This window comes from Macaca fascicularis, chromosome 5 (genome assembly GCF_037993035.2).
Source record: "Macaca fascicularis isolate 582-1 chromosome 5, T2T-MFA8v1.1".
In the NCBI taxonomy this organism is placed as follows: Eukaryota; Metazoa; Chordata; class Mammalia; order Primates; family Cercopithecidae; genus Macaca; species Macaca fascicularis.
Window position 1 is genome coordinate 124,424,107 of NC_088379.1, and position 18,309 is coordinate 124,442,415.

General features: G+C 37.8%; 1 protein-coding gene across 2 annotated transcripts in view; it reads left to right on the forward strand.

Annotated features, from left to right (window-relative positions):
- The first annotated feature begins 6,564 nt into the window (after positions 1-6,564).
- MYOZ2 (myozenin 2) overlaps positions 6,565-18,309 on the forward strand; it is a 48,622-nt gene continuing 36,877 nt past the window's right edge. The window contains exons 1-3 of one of the 2 annotated variants that reach the window (XM_045392816.1): positions 6,565-6,715; positions 7,249-7,338; positions 16,136-16,247. In XM_045392816.1, coding sequence (XP_045248751.1) covers positions 7,330-7,338; positions 16,136-16,247 — 121 coding nt within the window. In that variant the 5' untranslated portion in view covers positions 6,565-6,715; positions 7,249-7,329. The remainder of the gene's footprint in view (positions 6,716-7,248; positions 7,339-16,135; positions 16,248-18,309) is intronic. The other variant, XM_005555800.3, reaches the window with a different exon arrangement.

Below are 18,309 nucleotides of genomic sequence, written 5' to 3' on the forward strand. Positions count from 1 at the left end.
CGCTGCCTCATCTGCAAATGGGGTTTAAGCCATTTTTATTTACGGTGACTGATGTGGTTTGGCTGTGTCCCCACCCAAACCTCATCTTGAATTGTAGCTCCCATAATTCCCATGTGTTGTGGGAGGGACCTGGTGGGAAATAACTGAATCATGGGGACAGCTTCCCCCATATTGTTCTCATGGTAGTGAATACATCTCATGAGATCTAATGATTTTATAAGGGGTTTCCCCTTCTGTGTGGCTCCCATTATCTCTTGCCCACCACCATGTAAGACGTCCCTTGCTCTTCTACCATGATTGTGAGGTCTCCCTAGCCACATGGAACTGTGAGTCCATTAAATCTCTTTTTCTTTATAAATTACCCAGTCTCGGATATGTCTTTATCAGCAGCATGAGAACAGACTAATACAGTGACTTTGCATACTTTGATAACATCTTTTCATAAGTTTATGTGAAAGTTAAAGTTTTTCACGCTAATAACAATAATGGCTAACATTTATTACTCACTTAATATATGCCAGGCATTATGATAAGTACTATGCAATGCAACAGCCTTGGACTCTTAATAATGTGCTTGTCCCTCTTTTATAGTCATGCTGCAGATGTTCTGGCATGTGATACACTGCTGTGAGATCTAGGCTCTGTCACTAAATTTCTTGACTATATACTCTTTTTTATTGTTTTTATTTTTTTGAGACGGAGTCTCACTGTGTCGCCTAGGCTGGAGTGCTGTGGTGCAATCTTGGCTCACTGCAACCTCCAACTCCCGGGTTCAAGGGATTCTCCTGCCTCAGCCTCCCGAGTAGCTGAGATTATGGTCCCCGCCACCATGCCCGGCTAATTTTGGTATTTTAGTAGAGACAGGGTTTCACCATGTTGGTCGGGCTGGCCTTGAACTCCTGACCTCAAGTGATCCACCCGCCTCAGCCTCCCAAAGTGTTGGGATTGCAGGCGTGAGCCACTGCACCCAGCTGTATATACTCTTTTTTGAACAAACAGCTTCATGTTTTCTTTATTGAACTTTAAGTTTAATTAGCATGCTAAATTTGTATGTAAGAGAAGGAGGAGATTTTCTTGCAGGTGAGAAAACTTAAAACAAAAAGTTTCAGTATTTTGAATCTGTGCTATATAGGAAAAGTACAGCCTGGCTCTAATTGTGAAAGGAAATATGACAAAGTTCTGGATAAGTGCTGGGATTATGCAAGCAAAGGAAAAAAGTGATTTGCGGGTTTGCTTTGGCAACTTGTTTCCTAATATTCCTGTATTTGAAACTTTCTTTCCAAGTTCCCAACCCTATTAGGTTAGCTTGTGTCCTGGACGAGCTGGTCATCAGCCTCTGCTTATCCCTTCTTCTCCCCAGCTTACCTTACGGCTTGACTTAAGAGCTTAGAAGGAAACACTTTGGTAAAAGAAATAAATTGACAAAGAAAGACAGGTATAACAAGGGGCTTCCATATGAACAAATTATTTGGATGGAGTTAGATTTAATTCTCATTATTGGCAGCGATGGTGGTAAGTGTGTTTGTGATGGTGTGGTACACGGGCCAAGAAAGGAAGGAGAGGTCTGCACAGCAAATGGCTTCCATTTGTTTATGTTAGGCATTTTAATCACTTTAGTATTTGCACAGCTGAAGGAAAGGAAAGCACCCTGAGAACAGACACCATGAGGAACTCTAGAAGTTTGCAAACAATAAAAACATGAGTTGGAAAACAGCCACAAATGTTATAAGTAAAAAGCACCGCACCCCAAATAAACCTAATATTAGGATGTTAAATTCAAGAGGAAATTAGTAAGGAGCACATTGCAATAATTTTTCTGAAAATTCTCAACTCTGCTTCATTTCTGTTACATAGATATCAAAGCAGAGGTATTTAGAGAAGATGAGGAAAACAGAGATGTCTGCACAATATGGTGAGGAAAAACAAAAGCCTTTGGATCAGACAGAATGAATTTTTAATTCCATCTTTGTAACATACAAGTACGACGCTTTGGGGGTTTTACTTACTCTCTCAGAGCTTCAGTTTTCTTATCTGTAAAACAGGACTAACCGTGCCTAGCAAACATTAACTGAATAGCGGTTGGAATTTTTCCTCTTAACACTCTTGTTACCCTTAGGCCTTTATTGTAATGAGACCAGTTGAAAACTCATCTGTCTTTTTTGTGCTGTCCCACATTGGCTGGTAGAATGATTACCCTGTCAATGCCTATTCCTATTCTGCCCTTGTGATGGCCTGCTCAGGAGGTCAGTTATAGGCTGGATCCTCCTCAGTATAGGAAAATAGAAACCATGGAAGACACAGCAGGCCAATTAAGCGTTAAGAAGAAAGCACAGGATATTTTACACAAACCAAAGGCCATGCTTCCATAGACAACTTCACCAAGGGTGTGTTGTTTACGCCACCTTTGTTATATTTTCAAACAGATTCTTTCCTCCCGGAGTTAGCACTGTAACTGAGGCCCTGAAGGCTGGTAAAGAACCGATTGTCCCCTCAGACTCGTCACTCAACACTGGTCTGGCAGCTGTCCTGTTTGGGTTATGTGTGCCTCAGTCCAGAGCCGAGCCTCAATAATGGCAATGTTTTGTCTGCCCACCTAGCAAACAGTGAGTTCCCACATTCTGCCTACCTCCCCAATCCTCCCCTAATCTCTAACTGCCCACAGCCACCTAATATAGACTGTCAACAGGACAAGAGAAACACAGAATTTAAAAAAACAAGTGTTCAGTTAGAGGCAGGTCGATGTAGACTTTGTTTACCAGTTGGCTAAAGTGCTCATGTTTACCACTGGCTGAATAAGGTCGCCTTTCATGAGTCCTCATGGTGTGGATTTTTGTTAGGTAGCAATATAGCAATAAAAGTCACTTTACTTAATCTTTTTTTCTCTTTTGGCAATTGGTGAAGGAGTTGGAAATGCAACTGTGGCCAGCCCCAGCAGTGGAAATGGTTTGGTTACAGAGGTGTTGCAAATCTCTGTCAAAAACGTGTTTCTCACTAGCCTCCCAAGGCACAAGTTTCTACCATTAGGATCCCATTATTTTGCCTGTAAGAAAAGATCATGTCGTCTATCTTTAGCACCAGTTAGTTTAAAATACTTTGGGTCTTGAAAGAAAGATAAAGTACTACTCTGCTTAAACTGGGGTGAAGGAGAAGCTTCAAGGGAAGAAGTGAGTACTTCAAGGGAAGTAGGACAAGGGTAGGAATCGGGTCTCTGGGAGTAGGAGACATCCTTTTCTAGTCTATAGTGTGTGTGTGTGGTCATGGGGTAGGAGGGTGTGAGCTGAGGACAAAAGATGATCTCAGTATGACGAATTTGGGCTGAATTTTAATTTTGTCTAGTACCAGATCTCTGTGCAGATGAAATGGAAATCGATTAACTGTGACTTGATTTAAACTTAGAAGGCATTGGCTTTCAGTGTGGACCACTTGAAAATGCTTTGTAGTAACCATTAAAGTTCTGCTTAAAGTTCACCATTTGTGCCATGAAGCACATGGATAGCGTATCCTGTCTTAAGACTGCAACACCAGTGATTTGTTCCTTCTTCTTTTTCAGAACAGATGCTAACTCAGAGACCAGAAAGCTAGATATGTATAAATGAACTTACAAAATAAGGCAAGAGACTTTTAAGTAGAATATATTTGAAAAATAGACAAAAAGGTGTAAGACCTTATCTTCAGTAAAACTTTTACAATCTTTTAAAATAGAGTATTTTCATTTTGGAAACCAAAATTAATATAACAATGATTATCTGTTGAGGACACCATTTCAACCTTTAGAATTGTACATAACATAAAGTTGGAAACATATGAAGATGATCAAATAGGAAAACCAGAACTCTCTTAATCTATTTTTTTTTAACTGAATAATGCAGTTGATTGTTCTAAAATTCTAAATCTTACCATATTGCAGAAATAATAATAGCAAAAGGAAAAAAATCATTTATTAAACTTTTACTAAGTATAAGGAATTTCTAAATTGTCCCATGTAAAATGTCCATGACTTTATATGATAGATACTGTAATCACCATTTTATAGATGAGAAAACAGAGTTTAAAAGACTTGTCTAATAGCACACTATGGTAAAGGCTACAGCCAGGAACATATGGGCACTCAAGGGATTTTGAGAGGGAATTTAAATTTATTTTCTTTGGCAAAATAGTTCCTCATTTGATACCTAATTATAATTTCAGTGCAAATGTTTGCTTAGAAGCAATTGCAATAGGTTAACTAGATTAGCTTAAACCTGCTATCTACAACCTTGAGCTTTCTCTTTTTTTTTTTTTTTTAAAAAAAAAACAAGGTCTGGTCTCGCCCGGGCTGGAGTGTGGTGGCTTGATCATGGATTACTGCAACTCCTACCTCCTGGACTCAAGCGATCTCCCCACCCCAGCTTTTGGAGTAGCTGAGATTATAGGTGCATGCCACTCACCTGGCTAATTTTTGGGTTTTTTGTTTTTGTTTTTTGGTAGAGACAGAGTTTTGCTAGCTGGCCTAGGCTGTTCTCAAACTCCTGAACTCAAGCGATCCACCCACCTTGGCCTCCCAAAGTGCTATGATTTACAACCTCAAACTTTCAATCCTATGATCAGGCACCAAAATGTATAACCTATTTCAATCTTATAAAATACAACTCCTCCCACAAATAGCCACCACCTTTGTATATTCAAGCAACTGTTCATTTGAATTCCAAACTCATGCCAAATCTCTAATGCATTCTGCAGTTAATCATCAACCTACTCATTTATTCATTCATTCAATGAATATTGAGTGCTTACCATATGCCAGATACAATTCCAAATGCTGAAGATACAAAGCCCAAGCCATTATAGGATTCATAGTTTAGTAGAAAAAAGAGATATCACATCGATAGATGCAACCTCTACCTCCTGGACTCAAGCAATCTTCCCACCCCAGCCTTCGGAGTAGCTAGAATTATAGGTGCTAGTAAAACTGTTGAGGACACCATTTCAACCTTTAGAATTGTACATAACATAAACTTTTGCTAGATAGATAGATAGATAGATAGATAGATAGATAGATAGATAGATAGATAGAAAGAATAATATTGACATGTTCTTAGTGAAAATCTGAGTTGTCACTCAGCAACAATTATTCCCTTTGTTAGTAAGTTATGTATGAATTTTAATTGGGCTCATGACCACCTAGAATAGAAGCTACACTTCCCAACCTTTCTTGAGTTATGTACGGCTATATGGCTAAGATCTGCCCAATGGGATGTAAACAGAAGTATGAACAATATCAGACATGTTCTGAAAAGAAGACAGTGTTCCCTTCTCATTATTTGCTCTTTTTCCTGATGGTTGAAATATATGCATGCTGACTGGAGTTGGGGCAGCCAAGGGGTCTGCATTTTAGGGATAGTGGAGCAAAACGTTAGAGGGTAACTGAGCCCTTGATAATTATGTCAATCATGCAAACCCTCAATTACTTACCTCTAGACTAAGCTTACCTGTGAGAGAAACATCTTCCATCTTTTTACAGTTCTGTTTTGGGGCAGTTTCTGTCACTCCCCTTTGACTTTTATCTTAACTAATAGAAAAATATAAAGAAAATTTAGCAGAGCAAGGGACTAGCGAGTGGCACTGTGTGATATTTTAGACAAGGTGATTAGGGAAGGATTTCATGAGGGATTGTTATCTGAGCAGACTCCTGAATGCATGACTATGTCATGTGAGTAGGGAGAAAGTATGGAAGGGGGAAATAGTAAAAGGAATACAGTATCTACTTTCATTTTGGAAACCAAAATTAACATAATGATTATCTGTTGAGGATACCATTTCAACCAAGGAAAGGGGGAAATAGTAAAAGGAAAGGGGGAAGTAGTAAAAGGAAAAGCCCAGAGATGAGAACATGCTTTCGTGTCCAGGGACCATCAAGGAGGCCAAACCTTTTGAAAGGCAAACCTTTCAAATCTTTTCATGCCCACAAATGAAAATCCTTGACCCTAGACATTGTAGAGAGTGGTCAACTTTGCAGGGACTGGTCTCTGCAGGCTTCTTCAAAAAGCATGACCCAGTTATGAGTCTCAGCTTTTACCCAGCTTCATGGCTCATCCTCTAATGGTCCATTTCAAAATGCTTCCTGAGTTCACTATTCAAATACTATGCACTTTTCTGAACCTAGCATGAGTTCTCACTCCAGCTTAAGAACTGGCTCTATTGATCCACCCCTTCCTTTTTTCTTGAGTCTACATAGATATTACTGCCTATATTGTTCATTTTAATTATGAATAATCTATCATTCTGTTCTCATTCATGTGTGTGTCTCTTGCCCCCTCCATTAAGATGTAACATAAGAGCTAGATGTTTAAAAGTGTTTAAAATCCCTTTTGGTTACTATCTGTTCAAACAGAAAGTGCTCACTAAAAACTTTCTGCATGTCCAATGAATGCTTCATTTAACCGTCTCACAAACTAGAAACACAATGAGAGAGCCTAATCTTTCCCTGTTCCTCCCTTTCGCCAGGAAGATATGAGTAGCTAAAGTATTTGGTGCTATATATAGTCAGTTGATGTCAGCTGAATGCCAGTCTCTTCAGAAAAGCTCAGTCCCCAGTTTGAGTCAGAGCAGGGACCATGCTGTCCCAGGTTCAAGGATAAAAACCATCAGGCCCAAGTGCCATCCATAGTCCATCTCCAGAGTCTTCCTCCACAAACTGGGATTCATCCCCGCTGAAAAAGCACAATCTAACAACAAGGTAAGTATGTTGTTTCCTAAAATGTTTTATTAGTCAGTTGTCCAAGGAGATTCAGAGTTGTGACTCATAAATGGGTGTTCTCTGCTTTAAAGGGCAGCTGTTGCCAATATTAAAATGCTACCACCAAAGAATTCTGGTTTATCTAGTGTCTTCTTCATTCTTACAGTTTGCTGGAATTGATGGAGTGTGATGCTGGTACAAATGAAAGCCAGTGAGGAGACAATGATAGATTAAAATACTGTGGAGAAAAGAGAGGGAGGGGAAAGGAGACCAGCAATTTCATTGTTTCTCACTGCCTGATGATCATTATATTAATGTCCAGATAAGACTGGGTCTCTGTTCACTGTGACATTGCCTGTCAATGAATAACATACTCTGTCACCAGATAAGGAATGCATATTGAAGTCTTTCAGTAGCAAGCGATAATAACTTTTTAATAAAGAACAAAGATGTTGTCTTTCACAACAGTGATTATGAGACACTCCAAATGAGTTCTTCACATTGCCTCAATAATGTCCCTTTGTTTTTAACAGGGAACAAACAAACCATGCTATCACATAATGCTATGGTGAAGCAGAGAAAACAGCAAGCAACAGCCATCATGAAGGAAGTTCATGGAAATGGTATCAATAAAAATCCTTCGTAGCATTAATATAGATCAGCATGAATGTGGCTCCAACCTGACATTGTTTAATATTCCATAGTTTACTTCCTTTAAATTCTTGCTGTTCTGTCATAACAAACCTGGAGCTCTAAGGGGTATAGAAAAGCCTATGGTAACTAATCCTTTTGTAGTCATCCTTTCTCATTTGGAAGCTATTTTCAGAGGAACAACTGCTGTAAAAGGCATGAAGCAATCTGACAGCTGATGTACATTCTGCTTGGCCTGCCTTCCACATTATGAGTTAAGATCACTCTAGATCCTTTTTTTTTTTTTTTTCTGGACAAGTCTCATACAATCTTCTCTTCATTGTCCATCCCACATGGTTTAGCTTGATTTCTCTTACCTTACATTATATAAATCACTGAAAATAAGTTCTGTCATCTTTTTTATAAAGCTATTAAGTTGGAATTCATATTTATTGCTTATTATTTAACTCCATTTCTATTGCTTATTTATTTAACCCTTCAAATTTGGTAATTGATTTACTAACATATTTTGTGTGCAAAGTCTACTTTTATTTGTAACTTCTGAGAAAATATAAAGTTATTGTAGTCTTAAAGCATATGACTCAAAAAATATTAATATATATTACATACTAGGTACTATTTTACTCTCTCCTTTTCTTTAAATTCCAGCAAATAACTTGAGAAAGCAATGCTTTGTAACTTGCATTTTGAGTCTTATAAAGGAAATTCAACTTTGTTTATAAGCAAGGTATAGCATCAATTTTAAAAGTTAAGAAAAAATATTCAGGTACTCTTAGGAGCTGATTTGAGCCATTTCAGATATATTTGTGGAATTTTCAGAATGCCTCCTTATTTCCTCTCTACTGACAAGGAATGCAGCCTTTCACCACTACATTATTGAGACCTAGAAGCTTGAGACCTGGGAAGAGTATTGAGCATAATGTTTTCATATTGCACCTTCCATAAAGCAAGAGGAACAGAATCAAAGACTTTTAGGTGCTCTCCACACAATGTAGTCATAATTAAGAGGTCCTGTTGTTGTTTTCTATTTTCTGCAATACAAAACCACTATACTGGATTCAACTTGGTTCTCCTGTTTTACTATAATGTCAAATTAGCTTGGAATAAAATGAGAATAATTCTGAATCAGATGCCAGAACTGAACTCGTACCAATCCAAAGTTCCAAAATTCATGCCTCTTTTAAAATTTCATGCATCTTTGTATTTCCAGCTTCAAGTAGTTTACTTGAAATTATTTTATAGCTTCTCTGATCAATGTGTCAAAAATCAGATGATCACTGGAGTTTGTGACAAAATTGTTTACCTTAAAATAGACTTTTTATGTTATTGTTTTCTAATGGAATCCTAATCATAAAACAGTCAGTCCATTTAATGTATTCCAGCCTAAGTCATGTGTTGGAGTCTACTCTGTTAGCTCTGACATAGGTCTATAAAAGTAAGTTTTTTTTTTTTCCTTTTTTATAAACATAACTATTGTTTTATGAAAAATACTTGGGAAAAAACACACAATTATATATCAAAGTGGGGGAAACCCTCAAAACCACTATCTCACCACCAGTAAATCCTAGCTACGTACTCAGCTGAAACCCTCCCTCCCATGTCACTGGATGAGTTCCAGCTCCCTTAAGAGGAGTCACATGCTCTGTCTTTGTTGGAATGTCAAGTATTTCAGATAACGTGGGGATAATCAGACTCTTTCCAAGCTCATCCCAGATGAAATAACTTCAGTACTTTATGAAACAGCTCAAATATTTTTCTTCTCTTATTTCCTCTGACATTTTATATGGAACTTCACTATTTGATGATGTTTAGCGATCTGGAGCTAGGGGAGTATAATTTTTTCTCAGGATGCAGAAATAAAATGAACTTCAGAGAAACTTTTTTGGGAGTGATCCTCCAAACTTTCAAACATTTTGCAGCAGTAAAAATCTGGATAATTTAAGATAAAACATGCAACTGCTTTGATCTTAATTTTAAGACAAATAAATCAAATTTTGACTGGATTGTCCTTTATAAAGATAAATGGAAAAGGATGTTCCAGTCAAAATCCCCTTTTCCTACCTTCCCTCCTCTCCCCTTGTGCATCGGAATCTTTTTCAGCATCATAACTCATTTAATTTATATTACTACTTTCCAAAAACATTTAGCTTGGAGGAGTATAAAATGTGACAATGAGTTGGCTAAATCAGTCATTGTCCTCTGAACATGAGGTGGAAATTCAATCCCATTCTTGTAGGGGAAAGAGATTGCAGTGGGTGAGTCTTTGAGATAAATCGGTAGAAAAATATAAGAATCAGAAATGGAGAGTTTTACATCAGAGCCCTCATTCCATCAGAAGGAGAAATAACCTCAAAGAATTACTGAAAAATTCTCTTCATATAGATTATAATGCTAACTGCATAGAATGAGTAAGAGGTGGATAACTCCCAGCCTCTACTAATCACACCCCCAAATTGTTGCTTATTTTGAATCCATTATGATTTGGTTTCAAATTATATACTAGAAACAAATATACCACACTCCCAACAAATGACTAATAAAAAGCATCCCAAACATGAAGGCTGCCTGCTTTTAGATTTACCTTCCTCATATCATAGTTATGATTACCATCATCATCACCTTGGCAGGAAGCAGAGCTAATGGTAAAGCTGTCCTGGTTACTGTTGTGAGACAAACCTCTGTGCTTTATATAAAAGTATCTCAGCCACAATTGTTACCATCTAACACGTGCTATTGTAAAAGACAAAAAATAATTTGGCATTATCTGTGCATGAATTAGTTACGGAGACGAGAAAAGACGGCTTCTAATAGTCCCCACCCCTGAGCCCTGTGTAATTTACCCCTAAATCTGTACATATTTTCCAGTATTAATCATATTTTTCTCTTGTTCAGTAACTCATTTGAAACTTGAAGACTGAAGGAAGGAGAGAGGTAGGAAAGAATGAAAGGATAGGAAGTAATAAACTGACAAAGAGATGGGGCAATCAGAATAAAATAAGGAGAGGCACTCTAGAGAAACTGGCCTCTGTTTAGAAATGCTGGGGGAAAGGAATTGGAATTTTAAAAACCGTAAGAAGAACTGGGAGTATGATGTTCCCTGACTTTAAGCATGGATATTGCTGACAGTTTAGAATAAGAGCTTCATAAATAGAGAAGACCACAGTGCCTCCTAAGTAAGCTTTGGTCACCCTACAGTCCTCTTACCTGGGTTCTAGGAGGGCTTTTTTTGGTATGTTTTTTGTTTGTTTTTTTCTCCTCATGATTGGGCAACAGCTTTTCCCAGCACACAGAAGAGAACTGGGCAGGTTGTTTTTGTAACTTCAGGAAGAGAGCTTAGCTTTTGGTCTGAAAACAGGAAGCCCAGGTTCTAAATGGAGTGCTGTTGTTAATGTGGTACCAGGCGTCCCGGGTTCCAGACTAGACATCAGATTTCACATCAGAAAATGAGGAAGGCTGGATTTGCTGATACATCTAATTATAAAATTCCATGACTCTAATTTACTGATCTATGTGCAGAAGCCAAACATCAGTGTGTTTGAGTTCTTCCATCAGTAACAAAGGAAATGATAATATTGACGTAAATTGCAAGGACTCTTTGAAAAAGTACAAAGTCTAGAATTTCAGATGAACGATTACATGAAGACTGCTTTAACTTTTCTTGTAGGAGCGTATCTTAAACTCTAACTAATCAAATCTTCAAAATCAAAATGAAGATGCCAAAAAGGCCTTTCATACCTCCTATCAAATATAAAAAGTTTATAGAAGAAGAACTTAATGATTCAGTGTAAAATTTTGGTAATTTTCTGTTGTTTGTTTTAACCTTTCACATTAGCATTCTCATAGCCCCAAGAAAAATAAGAGCTAGAAAGGTTTGCACGTTTTATTTTGAAAACTGGTGTGCAGTCATATCTTGTGAATTCATAAGTTTTCTGAGCATCTAACCTCTAATAAGGCACTCCAGAAAACTAGTACAAGAGAACTAGGCTAAATTGTATTTTACACTGAAGTTGAAATTGCAGAGTTCAATTCTAGCTATATTATTCCATCATCCTAGCTTTCTTTGAAGGCTTTTTCACTCAAATATATTTTAGATACACATCCTATAAACAGTACTAGATTATTCTGTTTGTGTAATTCAATACATTGGTAATCTCATTTTTTGAATGTTTATAGATTTATGGTTTTTAAATAATGTTTTTATTAATGACTAATTTTTGAAAACTTTATAAAATAGCCTTAGAACTCAAATCAAGACAAAGACATATAAAATAAGAAAATGAAGAATCACAGATAGTATTCAAAATCAACTTTTTTATGTAGAGATAATTATCACAGAACTTTTTATCAATTGGAGTTTTAAGGCATTACCCAAAATCACAGTCTGGACTATGATCTTACATGTTATATGTAATATGTACATACATGTTACTTTATAGAAGAACATATTTTGTGCACTATTATTCAATTGCATAGGCCAACTGTCCAGGGACAGGAGGAAGAGTTCTGTGCAAATGCAGATAATCAATAAGCCCACCCTAAAGCAAATAAGCTTCAGCTAGCTACCCTCTAGTAATTGCAGTTGCCAATCATGGTAGAACAGTTTTAAAAGGTGTTTTGTCTTACTACAATTATTTGTAAGTGAGTGTCTTTGCAAACTATGGATTAAATTAACTCATCTAACTGAAGTTACGGATCAGTATAAATGACACCAATAAGAAAGTATACCTAGCCATATTTATTTATTTATTTATTTTTTGAGATGGAGTCTGGCTCTATTGCCCAGGCTGGAGTGCAGTGGTGCAATCTCGGCTCACTGCAACCTCCACTTCTTGAGTTCAAGTGATTCTCCTGCCTCAGCCTCCTGAGTAGCTGGCATTACAGGTGCCTGCCACTACGCTCAGCTAATTTTTGTATTTTTTTAGTAGAGATAGGGTTTTGCCATGTTGGCAGGGCTGATCTCGAACTCCTGACCTCAGGTGATCCGCCTGCTTCAGCCTCCCAAAGTGCTGGGATTACAGGCATGACCCACCACGCGTGGCCTTATTTTCAATATATGATCTAATGCCACAAAGACAACCCTCTAAGCCATGAAGGCAAGGGTATGTATTCTAAATAAAACATATCATTTATCAAGCACCAAGATTAAACACACCATTAAGAACCCGTGCAAGGGTTTTCAGTGAAGGGCAGGGAACAGCTGAACTTGGAATCTGTGTGCTCAGCTGACAGCGTTCTTGACTCTGAAAGTTTAATGAGAGTGATCATGCATTAGATTCCTTAACTTACAAATGTTTCTGAAACCCTTGCTCCAGTGACATCATAAATTTAACTATTAGAAGGGAAGGGAAGGGAAGAAAACCTTGGAGAATTTTGTTTGTGAGTTTTATCTGTTTATGCAAAATATCCCTGACACTGATGAATGTGTCCATTAGTATGCTATTATATATTTAACAATTGGTTCTCAAATGGGGCAGCAGTAGGGATGTTTTGATTTGTAGAATTTGCCAATTTCTGTGATATAAATGCTCCCACCATGACCAAATTCAAGCTACCACCAAGGAAGCCCTAAATACAGAGTTGGAAAGAGATATGCAGTAGTAGAACATTACATATTTTCCCCATACAGATACAATGGATATAAATAACCTCAAGAGCATAACGTCTCTTCTATCTTTTATAATCTAAATGGAACTTGCTAGTCTGAATCCAGAATCAAAAAGTTGAAATATCGCATCCCCATCACACTGTCTAGTATGTTGAGGGATATTCATAGACACACTGAAAAATAAACTTGTTCATCCTTCCATGGTCCAAACACATAGTGACAGAGACTCCAAACACTTGCAAATAAGTAAGTGTGAATATTCCCTGTAGAACTCAGCAAAGCTGACGAGCAAATCTCAGGAAATTGTTGTAAAATACCCTCATGTACTCTGCTCTGTTTTTCTTATGCCTTTTCCATAGGCTATTTCTACCATTCCTGGGGACTGTGAAGCACAGCATTTTGTTTTGTTTTGTTTGGGGATGCTAGAGAGCCAAACAGAGCTGTTCTTCATTGCATTAGGAAGAGGTATAAAATATTTTAAACATTTTTAATAACAGACTTTATTTTGTAGAGCGGTTTTAGGTTTGCAGGGAAGTGAGGGAGAAAGTACAATAATTTCCCATATAAACTTCTTCCCCGCTGCTGTTTCCTGTATTATTAGCATCTTGCATCAGTGTGTATTTGTAACAACTGATGAACCAATATTGATAACTGTTGCAGTCCATTTTGTGCTGCTATAACAGAATACCTGAGACTGGGTAGTCTATACTGAACAGAAATTGATTCATGGTTCCAGAGGCCAGGTAGTCCAATATCAAGGTGCCAGCATCAAGGGAGGGTCTTTTTGCTGAGTCATCACATGGCAGAGGACAAGAAAGAAAAGGAGGCTGAATTCATCCTTGTATAAGGTCACAAATCCCACCCATGAGGGTGGGGTACTCATGGCTTAATTACCTTTTAAAGCTCTGAGCTCTTAATACTGTCACAATGGCAATTAAATTTCTTTCCTTTCTCTTCTTTTTTTTTTTTTTTTTTTTGAGATGAAGTCTTGTTGTGTCATCCAGGCTGGAGTGCAGTGGCCTGACCTCGGCTCACTGCAACCTCTGCCTCCTGGGTTCAAGCGATTCTCCTGCCTCAGTCTCCCGAGTAGCTGGGATTACAGGTGCACACCACCACGCATGGCTAATTTTTGTATTTTTAGTAGAGATGTGGTTTCAGCATACTGGCCAGGCTGGTCTCAAACTCCTGACCTCATGATCTACCCACCTGGGCCTCCCAAAGTGCTGGGATTATAGGCGTGACCCACCGCGCCTGGCCTGGCAATTAAATTTCAAAATGAGCTTTGGAAATGACACACATTCAAACCATAGCATTAACTAAAGTCCATAGTTTACATTAGGATTCACTCTTTGTGTTACGCAGTTCTATAGGCTTTCACAAATGCAGTGTCGTATATCTGCCATTAGAGCATCACACAGAATAGTTTCTCAGCCCTAAAAATCCCCTATGCTTCAGTTATGCATCCCTGTCTCTCTACTCCTTCCAAGTCCTTGGCAACTATGGATCTTTATGCTGCCTTCTAGTTTTGTCTTTTCCAGAATGTCAAATAGCTGGAATCATACAGTAAGTAGATTTTTCTGACTGGCTTCTTTTACTTAGAAATATGCATTTAAGGATTCTTCATGTCTTTTCATGGCCTCATAGCTCTTAATTAAATTTTTTATCTTGAGATTTTTTTTTTAGATAATCATAGTTTCACATGCAGTTGTTAGATATAATATAGGGCTATCCCATGTGCCCTTTCCCAGTGGTAACATCTGGCAAAACTATAGTACAATATCACAACCAGAATATTGACATTGATACAGTCAAGAGATGTAACATTTCCATTCCCATAAGGGTCTCTCATGTTGCCCTTTCATAGCCATCCCCACTTCTCTCTTGGCCCTATCTCTCCTTAAACCCTGACCAATCACTATTCTGTTCTCTATTTCTATAAATTTTCTGTAATTTCGAGAATGATATACAAATGAAATCATACATACAGCATATAACCTTTTGGGAATGGCTTTTTCATTCAGTGTAATTCTCTAGAGATTCATCCAGGTCTTGTTCTCAATGATTTGTTCCTTTTTGTTGCTGAATACCATGCTGTGGATGGACCACAGTGTTTTTAATAGTTTACCCACTGAAATACATCTGGGTTGTTTTCGGTTTTTGATTATCAAGAAGGAAGATGCTATGAACATTTGTATATATGATTCTGCAAGAACAGCAGTTTTCTTTTTTTTTTTTTTAAGGATAATAAGAGTGGCTAATTACCTTTATTTTTATTTTTATTTTGAGACGGAGTCTTGCTCATCGCCCAGGCTGGAGTGCAGAGGCATGATCTCGGCTCACTGCAAGCTCCGCCTCCCAGGTTCACGCATTCTCCTGTCTCAGCCTCCCGAGTAGCTGGAACTACAGGTGCCTGCCACCATGCCCGACTAATTTTTTGTATCTTTAGCAGAAACGGGGTTTCACCGTGTTAGCCAGGATGGTCTCGATCTCCTGACCTCGTGATCCGCCCACCTCGGCCTCCCAAAGTGCTGGGATTACAGGAGTGAGCCACCGAGCCCGGCCAGAACACCAGTTTTCTTTCTTTCTTTCTTTCTTTCTTTCTTTCTTTCTTTCTTTCTTTCTTTCTTTCTTTCCTTCTTTCCTTCTTTCCTTCTTTCCTTCTTTCCTTCTTTCCTTCTTTCCTTCTTTCCTTCTTTCCTTCTTTCCTTCTTTCCTTCTTTCCTTCTTTCCTTCTTTCTTTCTTTCTTTCTTTCTTTCTTTCTTTCTTTCTTTCTTTCTTTTTTTGAGACGGAGTTTCGCTCTTGTTGCCCAGGCTGGAGTGCAATGGCGCGATCTCGGCTCACTGCAACCTCCGCGTCCCAGGTTCAAGCGATTCTCCTGCCTCAGCCTCCCGAGTAGCTGGAATTACAGGCATGCACCACCATGCCCGGCTAATTTTTTGTATTTTTAGTAGAGATGGTGTTTCTCCATGTCAGTCAGGCTGATCTCAAAGTCCTGACCTCAGGTGATCCGCCTGCCTCAGTCTCCCACAGTGCTGGGATTACAGGCGTGAGACACCATGCCCGGCCAAGAACACAAGTTTTCATTTCACTGGGATAAATGTCCAGTATTGCTGGGTAGATCTGCATTCAGTTTATAACATAATTTATTAAATTGTTTTCTAGAGTGTCTGTACCATTTTACATCTTCAGCAGCAATGTGCAAGTGACCCAGTTTCTCCACATCCTCACCAGCAAATGGTGCTGTCATCATTCTTCATTATAGACATTCTGATAGGTGTGTAGTGATATATCATTGTGATTTTAATTTGCATTTCCCTAGTGACTGATGATGTTTACCATCTTTTCAAATGCTTATTTGCAATCTGTATATCTTTTTCAGTTGAAATGCCTCTTCATGTTTTGGTCCACATTCTAATTGGATTGTTTGCTTTTTTAATAGTTAATTTTGATTGTTCTGTATTTATGCTAGACTGTTCTCAAAGTTACATGTTTTGAAAATATTGTTTCCCATCCTGTAGCTTGTCTTTTCATCCTCTTAGCAGGGTCTGTCTCAGAGCAAACGTTTTTAATCTTGATGATGTCCAGTTTATCAATTATTCCTTTTATGGATTGTGATTTTGGTGTTGTTTAGCAACTCTTTGCCTAGCCCCAGGTCCCAAAGTTAGACTAATGTGATTTTTCTTCCTTAGCCTGTTAACATGGTGAATCGTTGCCTAGCTCTAGATCTCAAAGACATAGCAATGTGATTTTTCTTCCTTAGCCTGTTAACATAGTGAATTACATTGATTGATCTTTGAATAGTGAAACAGCGTTGCCTCCCTGGATTAAACCCCACTGGCTCATGATATAAAATGCTTTCTATATATTGCTTAATTATATTTGCTAATAATATGTTAAGGATTTTGCTTCTATATGTATATGGGATATTGTTTTGTAACTTTTTCTGTGTGTGTGTGTTTTTTGTTTTGTTTTGTTTTTTTGAGATAGGGTCTCACTCTGTCACCCAAGTTGGAGTGCAGTGGCCTGATCTCGGCTCACTGCAACCACCTCTCAGCCTCAACTGATCCTTCCACCTCAGCCTCCCAAGTAGCTGGGACCAACGCACCACCATGCCCAGCTAAATTTGTGTGTGTGTGTGTGTGTGTGTGTGTTTGGTAGAGACGTGGTTTCACCATGTTGCTCAGGCTGGTCTTGAACTCTTAAGCTCAAGCAATCCACCTGCCTCAGGCCTCCCAAAGTGCTAGGATTACAGGCGTGAGCCACCCCGACTGGCCTGTCTGTGTGTGTTGTCTTTCTCTGGCTTTGGTATCAGAATATCATTACCTTAATAAAACGAACTAGGAAGAACTCTCTTCAATTTTGGGGCAGAGATTATGTGGCATTGGTGATAATTGTTCTTTAAATATTTGATAGAATTCTCCAGTGAAATCATTTAAGTCTGAAGGCTTTTGGGAGGTGAGGAGAGGTTTAGATTATAAGCTGAATTGTCTGAATAGTTATACAGTTAATCAAGTACTTGTTTCATGTTGGGTGAACTGAGGTAATTTGTGCTTTTTGAGGAACTGGTCAATTTTTTCTAATTTTTCAAGTTTATGTGAATTTTTATGTAGAATTGTTTGTAGTATTAATATTCTTATTATCTGTTTGCTATCTGCAGTGTCTGTAATGATATCTCTTATTTTGTTCCTAATATTGTTAATTTGTGCCTTCTCTACCTTTTCTGTGTTAATCTCACTAGAGATTTATCAATTTTACTGATCTTTTAAAAACCAGCTGCATACCTCATTGATTTTCTCTATTGTTTTTCTGGTTTTTTTTTTTTTATTTCATTGTTTTCTGCTCTTATCTTTATTATTTCTTTCCTTCTGCTTGCTTTGGGTTTATTTTGTTCATCTTTTTTTTACGATTTTTGGGGTAGACACTTAGTTTATTGATTTGATACTTTTTTTCTTTTTTAACTTTGCATTTAGCGCTATAAATATTCCTCTCAGCCCTGCGTTAGCTGCTTCCCATAAATTTTGATATGCTGTATTTTTATATTCATTTAGTTCACTGAATTTTTCATTTCCTTTGAGACTTCCTTTTTTGTCCCATGAATTATTTAGAAGTATGTTGATCAGTTTCCAAGTGTTTGGAGATTTTACTGTTACTGCTCTGTTACTAATTTCTAGTTTGGTTTTATTGTGATCAGTGCTAACACTCTGAATAATTTAATCATTTTAATTTGTTGAGGTTTATTTTATAGCCCAGGATATGATCTATCTTGAAATATATTCCATTGGCACTTGAAAGAAATGTGTGTTCTATTGTTGTTGAATAAAATATAAATGTCAAGT